This window comes from Malaya genurostris, chromosome 3, assembly GCF_030247185.1.
Source record: "Malaya genurostris strain Urasoe2022 chromosome 3, Malgen_1.1, whole genome shotgun sequence".
Taxonomy (NCBI): domain Eukaryota; kingdom Metazoa; phylum Arthropoda; class Insecta; order Diptera; family Culicidae; genus Malaya; species Malaya genurostris.
In genome coordinates, this window is record NC_080572.1 from 219,425,141 (window position 1) to 219,437,698 (window position 12,558).

Genomic DNA, 12,558 nt, shown 5'->3' on the forward strand with positions numbered 1-12,558 from the left:
TAAGTGAGAAATGTGATAAAATGAACATAAGACAATTTATATTGTTCGCAATTGTATCTATTCACACATTAAATTTGTGATAATTTTAGTAAGATTGCATTGATTTTCATTACTCATTAATATGACGTTCATACTAAGACCATAAGATTGACATACTCCCCTAGATATTTTCATGCGTGAAAATTGATGAAATATGAATATTCGTGACAAGACACTAATAACTCTTTTTGCCTTTCTCATATAGAAAAGCTATGCAATCACTGTGTAACTAGTGAAAATTAGAGAAAAAATAGACACTAAATTTTCTCAGAAATGGCTCAACCAATTTGTACAAACTTAGATCCAAATGAAAGGTCTGTAAAAATTTATAGAAAATTTTATCCGGATCCGACTTCCGGTTCCGAAACTAAAGCTTGATAAGTGGAAAATTACCAATTTCAGTAGTAGTTTTACACGAACGATGGTTAAAAACAGGTACGAATCCCATAAAACTGCCTGATAAATTCTTCTTGTTTGCAGAGATTTCTAGTTTGTAGGTATAAAAACTTAATACAGCACTACTGGTCTCCCCTTTTCCTCTTCCGGAAGCACCGAAAGTAGTGAAGAAAACCTCCAAAAATAGAACTCATTTCGATTTTCCTGCAATGCGATTTTCACAAATCTTGATTTGAATTAAAACTCATATTATCTTTAAAGCTACTGTGAAATTTCATCCGGATCCGCCCTCCGGTTTCGCAGTTAGAGGGCGATGAGTGTCAAAATTTTCTAATCGCCATATAGAATGACAACATGTACAACACCGGTACGTGGCGGTACGGTGAAAGAAGAAAACACAAAACGAACGATGCGTGCTTTGTTCTATTTCGTACACGCTATTACAAAAACGAAACAGTTACGGAAGTCTGCTGCTAGTGTATGATATTGGTAAAAGACGGTGCTGCGGTTGATAAAAATTTAGTTATTTCATGATAAGTGCGACCGAAGGAATAAAAAATGTAAAGCAGGGGTAAAATAAATGATATAAAAAATAATATATATCAATGAATTGATGTTTATTTGAAAAAAATATGCAAAATTCACAGTCGGCTGTGCAGTAATACCGTGACAGTGGTGTAGCGATGTCAATAATAAAAATAATAATAGTAACAATAATAGTAATAATAATAATAATAATAATAATAATAATAATAATAATCCTACTACATGTTATATGCTGCTGATTCATTATGTTTGGCTATGCAGAAGTAGCAGAAACGCAGATTGGTTTCGTTAGTTAAATTTCGTTTAGTTGATTTAATCAAAATAGAGCATGAGATAGTAAATCTAGGTTTAACTAGATTCAAAACTGTTTCAAATTGGAAGGTCATATTTGTAGCTGGCAAACGAAACAACTTCCGCTATTCCGGTCATCTAAATCCGGTTTCGGAAGAATGGGAAATAGTGATTAAAAACTGCGAAAAGGATCTCACTCACTTTTCTTCAAGATGGCCAAATTGATTTTCACAAACTTTTAAAAAAAGGGAAGATTTTACAGTTTCATACGGAATTCCTAAATTTGTTGTAGATACTACTTCCGGTTCCGGAACTACAAAGTAAACAGAATTTGTAGAGTTTGTTAGACTAAGTCCGAACAAACTTTTCTATTTCAATTAAGTAAACAGTTGTTTTTTTCGAATTCCACAGTAATATTTATGATGTTATGAGTAATATGAGAAAGGCATCATTACACCTCTACGTGGAATAAAACATTTTTATTGTTCAACTTTCATGTTTAGTACCGTTTCTATCCGGACTGAGCCGTACACGTCCAAATGTATGCAGTAATTAAACGTGTAAAAATATCTCTATCCGTGCATGAGACTGTATTAAATCCAAATGAACATTGTAGATGACCGAAACCTACATCTTATTTCCTTTTTTAGCATGAATCACAATATTTATATGCACTACATATTATTTAAAACTCAGCTTTAGCGTTAACTCCGTCATTTGTGATATATTTTACAAACAATCGATTCGGAAAGTTTTAACTTAAACATGTATGGCAACGTCGTTTCAGTATATCAATAGCATATTATTGAAAAATTGGTTAGAATCGACCTATATTTTCATCCACCAATCCCAGTTGACCAAAATGATGTCATTCTCTTGATTTTTCGTGCACGGCCGACGGGTTCGGGCTACACCTATAATTCCATACAGTAAAAAATCTGCTTCGTTCGGCATAGGAGGCTTTGCGTCATGCATAAAAACACCGCATCGTTCTGCGCACAAAGAGGAATCTATAAATATATGCTGCAAACCGTTTCTTTGCCTAGTTGATGCTTGCCTGTGCATGAAATAAGTAGCTCGTCCAGTGAGGTGATGATTGGTTCGTTCGCTGGATTGTCGCTTTTGCATTGTGTGTTGGTGCAATCTCCTGCTGTCTGCGGTACAGCGTGTTCGCTTGAGTATCTTATATATCATCCAGCTATTGAAGAACCAAATCAGCGTGGCTATTGAATTTGGTCGATTTTTTATTTTATTTATTTGAGTTTGAACGAAACCAGGTAGTAAAACCTTACAAATATGGATAACAAAATGATTTTTCTTGTCTTGTAATCAAACGATTTAAAGCTGTCCTGTAAACTCGGATAAAAATTTTCAATTCACATACAGATTTAATTTAGGTGGTAAAACATTAGCAAATAGATTTAGAGAATCAATTTCGTTTATAATTTATCAATCAATATCTAACTGCAACCTCAAAAACTAAGAATTTCCCTGATTTGAAAACAGCGCCTAACCTAATTCTTCGAATATGAAAATTCATTTTACGCTTTCTACATAAATATTACACAAATCACTGAACGTGCGATCGCCGAATAGTTGGTTAGATTCTTCAATAGATATTAATGTTCCGGTAACTAACAGGTCAGTTTAAATCATTCAACGATATATTTTTGAATCATCATTTACAAGCGATACGGTGACTTTCAAATGGATTCAGTTCGAAGTTGTGTTATGAAGATAATCATCGGTACTTATTTTTCATTAAGTATGGCAAAAACACAATTAATTATCTTTTAGCGTTAGCCCATAACTACTGTTAAAGAACCGAATAATAATCATGTAATTTAATTTAATGGTTATAAACTGCTATGGTAGTAAAATCCAAAGAAAATGTAACAAGAACAATAAATCATACATCAGAGCATAGGCAGGGATTGTCTATTTACAAACCCAGCGACTAACAAAACACACAAAGGACCACTGAATTCCGAGCCCTTAAATTTTGTTTCGATTATTTAACTAAATATGTTTGCCTAGTAATGGACGACGAAACGTTTGCTGTGGTAAATTTAAAACTAGGATCTCAACTGAGGTTCTACGCTGACTTGCAAAGAAGTGTGAAGAATTCTGTAGTGCTTAGTATGGTAGGCCATTTGCAGCTGTGGTAGAAAATTTGGAAGCTGGCAAACATGCAACGAAGAGAGTTTAAAGAAACTTTTTTCTACAATTTCTAAGTTGCATCATGCCATGTTTGTTTTCTAGTAATGAAAAAGAAATTGATTTTATTATGTAGCGAAAAGTTTAATTCTTCCCACTGCCTAGAGCTGCACCCCATCGTTAGATGTTGGATTCTTATGAAAAATGAACTATCTAAACACAAACAATATTTCCGAAAAGGCCTGAATAAATCAACAGCTAACGCAGCAAGAAGGATTTCGATTAACAGTCCAAGGCCTCTTCGTCTTGAAAACGGATTTGATCAGTTCGAAAAAGTACGGGTGTGTAATGTCAGAGACATAACTGGATGTCGTGAATACGAATAAAACTGACACGATTTCTTTATACTTTCGAATTGATAGTTGATCGATTGTGTAAATTGTGAAACATTTCCCCTTTTCACTACAAAAATTTTAATCAATTTTCGACGTCGATTATCTCATTTCGGATTTGCATATTTCATTGAAAGAAACTATCAAGATGCTGTACAGGATTCATTTTTGCCTTTTAGAAGGACCAAATTGTGGAATTCTCTACGATATTTAGCACAGTTCGGAACATTTTTCTCGAACGATCTTCGCTATTTTGGCTTTATACTAAACTGATGATTTTTTCCTTCGATTTGCAAAGAAGTAAACTTAATAGTTCCTTAGATAACATTTAGAGCCATTAGACCGGCTGATTTTATATAATTTTGTCCACTTTTCGTTTTCTTTCTCTCCAATCCAAACGACCAGAAGCTCTGTTACATGATGCAATCGCTCTTGTTTGAGTTGAAACTAGCTAGCTTTGCGTAAAAACCGCAAGACATCCGCTCGCAGTGCCAAATTATGCGAAAAGGGTTAAATGCGTCTTCTCGCCTTGACGACCGGAAGCATATGAGAACTACGACCTGAGCGTTTGAGGTTTTTAACCATGCAGAAGGTGCGCTCTCCGATCTTGCTGTTTGAATGCGTTTTCTCGCCCCGACGTCTGCTTCCATCCAACGCACAAGAAGAAATGATCGATTTTCGACCACAGTTCCTCTTTTATGAAGTTCAGTTGAAGATATGTACCAGACTACCTCAAAATCGTCGTCCTTGCGCGAAAAACCCAAACTAAAGTTCAGAGTTTTTCGCGTTGTTTTCAAATTTCGAGAAAACTTAATTTTTGAGTTTTTTTGTTGTTATCTCACACTGTTCAAAATATTATCCTAAGCTCCTAAACATATTTTTGATGAAATAGTGAAAGAATTGTGTTGCTGCCATTAATACAAGTCGAGATATTCACGATTAAGTTCTGCCCATTCTTCCATATGGCTAATTTTGAAAAGGCGATCCATAATAAAGTAAGTCGTATTCACGACAAAAAAATTGTGTTTGTCAATGGAAACACTGTTTTCGTAAAGACATTTGTTTCAATAGTTGAAACGCAGGAATGTGATATTCAAGGAAAACACGAAAACTATTTGGATCGACTTTAAATATATTTTATAATTTTCGTCTTACTATTTATCAACTGGAATTGTACTTATTTTATACAACATTGAGTTCGTTAGGATGACGTAGTTGAAACGAAGAATCTGTAATCTGTGATAAAAGAAATAATTGATTCGACAGAAGAATGTTCGGAAAATTACGGATAGATGGAATTAGCTTGAAATGTACCTTCATCGTAATCAAGTACTGTTTAGGTGAATAAGTTATCCGTGAGTTGAGTTGGTTATTAATTAAAAGATTGATAAAAGTTATCGACTGGGAGATCAGGTGAAGGGAAAGATAAGTTAAGAATAATTTCACATATTTACATATGAATGGTAAGACAAGATGCGGGCTAGAATGCTTAAACCTACTCGTAACAGTACAAATTAACGGCTTAGTTCTAGCTTAATTTTTGTTGCACTTCGCGGTTCAAAGATAGAGAGCAGGGTTCTGCGATGACCTCGACCCAGTGCTGCACTTTGGAGGAGTGTGGAGAGAGGCAACGGAGCTTTTCGGACGCAACTGACACTAGTGCACTTGTTTCGATTTACCGTTTCAATCCTGTGATGATCTGAAGATAAGATGACGACGGTCGCATCCCCGTACGATGGTTGGCAGCGGCCAAACGGAAGTTAGTAGTAATGGCTATCATCGTAGTGACCATAGTATCCGTCGTGATAATCCGCATACGGACTGTAGGCGGGCTCGTGTTCGGTGTAGTGGGCGGTTTTGGTCACATGCACTGGAAGAGATGAAACGTTTGATTAGTGGTAGACGTGGGAAAAAAGGGCGAATGGTCAGAAACATCCAATTTAGTATTTTTTGGACAAAAAAGTCATAACTGTTGGTAATATCAGGTGTACAACTTTGCTTCCGCCGTTTTCCGATAGTTGGCTGTACCGGCTGAGGCTGGTCAAAATGATAGATAATGCTTTTAAAGTGGGTGTGTACAGTGCCTAACGAATTGTCATCGCCGTTTCAGTGACAGTTGTTCTTGTTTTCGTATTATTCACGCTCGGAAATGTCTGTTTATGTGCCCAATTCTCGCCATTTGCGGGAAGTTTTACTTTTCTGTTACAATTCGGAAAAAAATGCAACTGAAGCGCATCGAATGCTTTCAGAAACTTACGGTGATGCTGCTCTGAGTAAAAGAATGTGTCGGGAGTGGTTTCAGCGTTTTAAAAATGGTGATTTCGATGTCGAAGACAAACATGATGGTGAAAGAAAAAAAACCTTCAAAGATGAATAACAATTTCCTACGAGCTCTTAAAATCGGGTGAAACCATCACAGGAGATCGCTACCGAACGCAACTGATGCGCTTTAGTCGCGCGCTAAAAGAAAAGCGGCCACAGTATCAAGAGCGACATGGCAAAGTCATCCTCCAACACGACAATGCTCGGCCTCACGACGCAAAAGTGGTCGAAAAGTATCTGGAAACGCTGAAATGGGAAGTCTTGCCCCGCCTGTACACCTAATAACTTAGGTAAAAATGTACCATAAATAAGTCAGACAGAACTATTTCTTCAATGTATGTTATTCATTGGAATATGAAATTATTTCATACGGTTAAAATTTAAGTTGGTTGTTCAGTCACAGGTAAAAACTTTTCAGATTTATTATCTTTTGTTTATTGAATGATCTTGGCTCTCGAATTGATTCTACTAGTCAAATTTGAGCATTATTTGACAACTTCAATCAATTTGAGAAGGAGAGAACAACTCAAATCCAAACAAAGTAAGTTATTAGAAACAATTTCTCTTTTTTTAAATTCCCTCAAAAATTCAAATTTCTCGGAGAACACCAAAGTAAACATGTTTTTTTGTTTCAACTTTTAGCAAAAAATTATCGTCATGAAATTTTCACAATATACAGAAACTTTATTGAACTTACTCTGTCTAATACTTAGATTGCTATTGAATTGACGACCACTTAATCATCATCAACCTATTTTCAAACCCATAGGGACCTATTTTCATCATCAATAAATAATGGGTTTGATTTCATGCCATTTGCTGTTTCTATCTGCAGTTTTTAGGGAGATAACAGTAGCAACTCATGAAAAATGTTACTACTCCACAATTCAAGTTTACTATTTTCGTTACACAGAAATCACAGAATTGCGGAAGTAAACGATGTTTTAATGCTAATAACCAAATCATGTTCATAATAGGGCTAAAAAGTCACCACTTGTGGCTAAACACCCAATTTAAATCTTATTAATTCACTTAATTCAACTCATAATACAATAAATAATACATTTAAAAAGGAAGCTACTTATGACGGTGTAAGTAGAGCTCCGGCGTAACAACACATTCTATTGTCAACAAGCCATATAACCAATCGGATTGCCTTCTGAGATGTCTGTAATCGCATCCGAGAATAGTTAAAATGTGGAAAACATTGTAATCTGTTGATACAAAAAATGAAGAGGTTTTATGCCTGCTGGAGAGAAAGATTTTCCAAATTTCATCTCCATCGGGTTTTTCCTTGCTCCCTTTTCTTGGGTTTGTGAGGTAACCGGGGTTGTATGATTGCTACAAAGATCAGAATTTAAAATAATGAAAGAACTGATACATTGAAAATGATTACAAAAAAATACGCACAATAAAATACTAAGACGAAATAGGGAAGATTTTTAATATAGTGGAGTTAGATAGAATTTTTTTTATATTTAAAAGAAATTAAAAATAGTGTAAAGAAGGGGAGCCATGTTAGAACCTTGAGGAGTACCTGCTCGTACGTGTAGCGATTCGAATTAGCTACTCTCATAGCGAATCTGAAAAATACGACTTATTAGAAAAAATGCATCATTTTCATAAAGCGAATTGGAAACTGGAAGTCTGACATTTTTGCTACCATACCTTTGTGCCAAACAGTTCCAATATTACTTGCAACATTCGAATTAAAATGTTTGACACTCTCAAGCTGCTGAGTAAGTTTTTCCATCGTTCATACGAAGCATTTGATTTCCTTCTAATTCAATGTGAGATCTGTATTCTAAACAATTAGCTCAATGGTAGTTGAATATAGAACTAGTTAGATTAATTATAACTTTATTTGACACTTTGAATGTCCTTGGAAGATGATATAAGTACAAGTCTGTATAAATAATCAGTTCACTAAAAATGTGACTTTGAGCAGTTGAGATCAGATCGATTATAGAAGGATTTCTTGCAGAAAAGAAACTTGTTGGGTTATAAGGGTACAAAACTGAAAATAAACCAGCAGGAAATTGAGCAGTCCGGTTACTTTGGTGGTGCTCTTTTCCTAGGAAAAACTGAGATCGATATCATATGAGTGCTTGCAATTCGACTCTTCATTTGCTAATCAGCGCATTTAATAAATTCTATTTCAATCTCCAAGCTTTTAATATCTTTAGTGTTGTACAATTCGATGTTTGAATTGACGATGAATACAATTTGGTTTGGAGATCATTATTTTGATGCTTTTTTCTCTGTGGTTAGAAGAAGCGAATGACTTTTCAGGGGTGTTAATTACAGGCATGATAAACCGGTGCACAGTGGTTTGAATCGACAAAAACGTGAACTTAATTCTCTAGCCGGTAAACCGTTGATCCGATATACATAGTTTCTTTGGAGAACTCATTCACAAAAATATACCTCGTAATTTGATCACAATAAAAAATGCGCAAAGCCTACTACGATAAAAGTTCATTTCAACAACTTTTTTCCCTTAAGAGATAGAAAAACGATGTTTTCTACAAAGTTTTAGAACTTCTAACGAGAAAAAACTTTGCCCAAGGAGCTATAGGTCTAACGCAAAAAGTTTCGGATATATGAAGCATTTTCGTTTGAAACCACTTAAAATCAATTTTTTGTACATAACTTCTTTCGCAATTATTTTCAGTGTCTACTATGTTCGAGACAATTACTAAAAACGTAAAATTACACATTTTCGTTGAAGACTGTGTACGGTTTGGCCTTTTCCTTAAAAAGTTATTTAACATTTAAACTTTTATATGCACTAACTTTAACTACTAATAGGAAGCAGGGTCGCAGACCAAAAGGCACATACATATACTTTTTGGAAAGCTTGAATCAAGTAATATAAAGTTACGAAGTATGTAGGGTGGCCTTTTTAAATTGTGTGAATGAGACAACAAAATATAGAGTGCTTTTTTGACCATTTTCTTAGGAAAACTTACATTAATAAAATTGTTTATCTTCATATCACGTGTTTTTTGTGATATCGACCGATAAGTTACCTTTAGGCTACAACTTTTGCAAGAAATTGTAGTCGAGGTATAAAAAATAGGACATTAGTTTTAACACCAGACGAAAGAGAAAACTTTTCACTATAGCTTACTATTATGACTTACTCTCAGCGAGTACCGAGTCTTTCGGAATTCCTCTTCAAAGTGAATGTTGATAGTTGTCTTATTGACCGTTATCACAAAAAAAATCTCGATATTACCGACTTCAGTAGAAAATGTAATAGAATTGCAGTAAGGCAACAGATTAGTTACAAATTCCCTAAAACCAAACAAACTTGTTTTTGTTGGTTATTATTCTTTATTCTTAGTCTGTGCACGTTTTTATACTCAAGTTCAGGCATTTCTCTTTAAAAAAAAAGTCTAGACTCATAGTTCACATAATTTGATCTGATATTTTACCGTGTACGCCTGTATGTAACGTTGAACCACTCACGCATTTTTTTTGTAATATTATTATCGACCAAATGCTCCAGCATTTGTATTATCAACCAACTCTTTAGTGTTCTTAAAAATAATATGCAGCGCTGCTCTCACCAACACCAACAGTGCATATTTGGAGCAGGAAATTTAATATAAAGTTACTTTTTTGTGCTTCATTTGTCAATATACTGTAAAAATAAAACTAAGCGTCAATAGAAATAAACGGTCATATTCATTGAAATTAATGTATTCCAATTTAGTTTTACATCGAGAATGGTTTTGAATTGAATTTTTTATTCAACTGATGTCCATTTCATAGTACTATTGATTTAGAAATCGTGCGAATTTCATTATTTTTTTCAATGTATGACTTAATTCATAAGAACGTATTTCGTAGAGTGACATGATTTTACAAAAAGGATTCAGCCTTTCAAGCAGGCTACACTTACACATTTCAACACATAAAAATTAATCTCAGAAGACTTAAATTTAAACGATGTTTTTGGGCGAATAGGATTGGAATTAAAAGAACGGATAAGGAATATTCTATTAAAAGAATAAGTAAAATTTTTCGAAATTTAATGAGAACGTTAACATGCTTCTTTAGTTTGATCAATTGCATACAAGAATGCATCATGAAATTATATTCAATCATTACATCATTGCACCAAAGCTACACTAACGACCGATTCCAATTTTTGAACATTTACTACAAAGCACCTTTTAATAAACCAAAAATAATCGTTTTAGTAAATGTGTTTGCTATGAAAATGGTCAACAAAGCACTCTATATTTTGTTGTCTCATTCACACAATTTAAAAAGGCCATCCTACACACTTCGTTACTTTATATTGCTTGATTTAGGCTTTCCAAAAAGTATATGTATGTGCCTTTTGGTCTGCGACCCTGCTTCCTGTTAGTAGTTAAAGTTAGTGCATATAAAAGTTTAAATGTTGAATAGCTTTTTAAGGAAAAGGCCAAACCGTACACAGTCTTCAACGAAAATGTGTAATTTTACGTTTTTAATAATTGTCTCGAACATAGTAGACACTGAAAATAATCGCGAAAGAAGTTATGTACAAAAAATTGATTTTAAGTGGTTTCAAATGAAAATGCTTCATATATCCGAAACTTTTTGCGTTAGACCTATAGCTCCTTCGGCAAAGTTTTTTCTCGTTAGAAGTTCTAAAATTTTGTAGAAGACATCGTTTTTCTATCTCTTAAGGGAAAAAAGTTGTTGAAATGAACTTTTATCGTAGTAGGCTTTGCGCATTTTTTATTGTGATCAAATTACGAGGTATATTTTTGTGAATGAGTTCTCCAAAGGAACTATGTATATCGGATCAACGGTTTAAAGGCTAGAGAATTAAGTTCACGTTTTTGTCGATTCAAACCACTGTTCGGTGGCTAGATAAGCCGTTCTTGAATGTGTTGAAATTTTCTCGCGAAATTAAATATGGTGCCGGGATCGATGCATTTAAACATCGGAACAAAACATGGCTCAGAACTCTGTTGCTGAGTGATTGAGATTCCACTACCGATAAAGCCCCCAGCGGCAGGTCCTTCTTTGCGCTTACAAAGGATACTGTCAAAACTACACAAGATGGTCACAGCGCACTAACCATAGTTTGAGGAATTCATATTCAGGACTAAAACAAAGAACGCGAGCGCACTTTGGAAACATGTTAGACTATGCTGATACAGACTTAGACTTTTTGTGTACGTTGGTAACTGTTGACGAAACCTGATTCCATTATTACACACATGGTGTAGATTATCTGGGACATGATGTAGATTATTTGGGATTGTTATGGTATACTTTTCTTGAACTGCCTTGAAAAAGAAATATAAATCATCGACAGTGAATATTAGTGTGCATTATTGAAGCGATTGAATACAATGTGCCTGTACATAAGAGCAATGCTACCATCAACCATTTAGGGTTCCAATTGCTTCCTCATCCACCCTATTCAGCCAACTTGGTTTGCTCGAACTATCACGATCTCCTTGAGCTCATTTGTAACAAACTATCAAGAAATCGATGTGTGTTTCATTTTGAAGTTTTTGAACGCTACTTCCAGAACCTGAAATTGGGAACCGTCAAAGTAAGTTTGTATGGCTAAGTTGGAGTCACCTCGGACCACTCATTTTCATGCTATTCATGAATGATCTTTGCAGTGAATTCTAAGAATATATCGCATCATCACCCTTCGCAGTCGCACCGAATGGGCATCATCCCGTCCTGCATTCGTTTCTCTTTCTACCGAAGCTCAGTTTAACCACCGTCAGTTTATCTCTTGTAGTAACAAAATATCTCTTACAATTGAATGGAAAAGCGGCCATGTAAACATTTGAATTGATTCAAGATAATGGATGAAGTTTTCATTTTTAATATTTCAGAACACATCTCAATACATTTCAAACAGTCTAAATTATCGATTTTAACGTGCTGGTGATAATTTAAAACTCAAACGAGAACCGCCACCATCTATTTGTCATTATGGCCGGAGAGAGTTTTGTGTTATCGAGTTGATGTTTAGGCTTACCCTTCGCACTTGCTCACTACCCATAGTTAAGACATGGAAGACAATGAAACAGGTAGTCAATGTTAGCACTACAAACTGAACAATCAGAACTTCAAGTGACTAATGAAAAACACTTGTTGAAAATTTTAACCAACATCGGGAACATTTTTAATAAGAATATTCAAAATTCCATCATTACCAGGAGCCTTCATGTTTTTAAGTTTCCTAACAGTTGACTTAATTTCATCCGAATTCGTCTCAATAATGTCATCTTGTAATAACACATGAGTTGAAATATGATCATATTTCAGTGAGACTTCATTTTCAATAGGACTCACAACGTTCAAATTAAAATTGTGCACACTCTCGAACTGCTGAGCAAGTTTTTGAGCTTTTCGCCATTTTTAAGAAGTATGTGATTTCCTTCCT

At 34.7% G+C, this 12,558-nt stretch overlaps 1 protein-coding gene across 1 annotated transcript in view; it reads right to left on the reverse strand.

Moving 5' to 3' along the window:
* Nucleotides 1-4,948: 4,948 nt before the first annotated feature.
* LOC131433941 (cuticle protein 7-like) overlaps nucleotides 4,949-12,558 on the reverse strand; it is a 35,063-nt gene continuing 27,453 nt past the window's right edge. Inside the window, exon 4 of the mRNA XM_058600561.1 lies at nucleotides 4,949-5,691. Coding sequence (XP_058456544.1) covers nucleotides 5,582-5,691 — 110 coding nt within the window. The 3' untranslated portion in view covers nucleotides 4,949-5,581. The remainder of the gene's footprint in view (nucleotides 5,692-12,558) is intronic.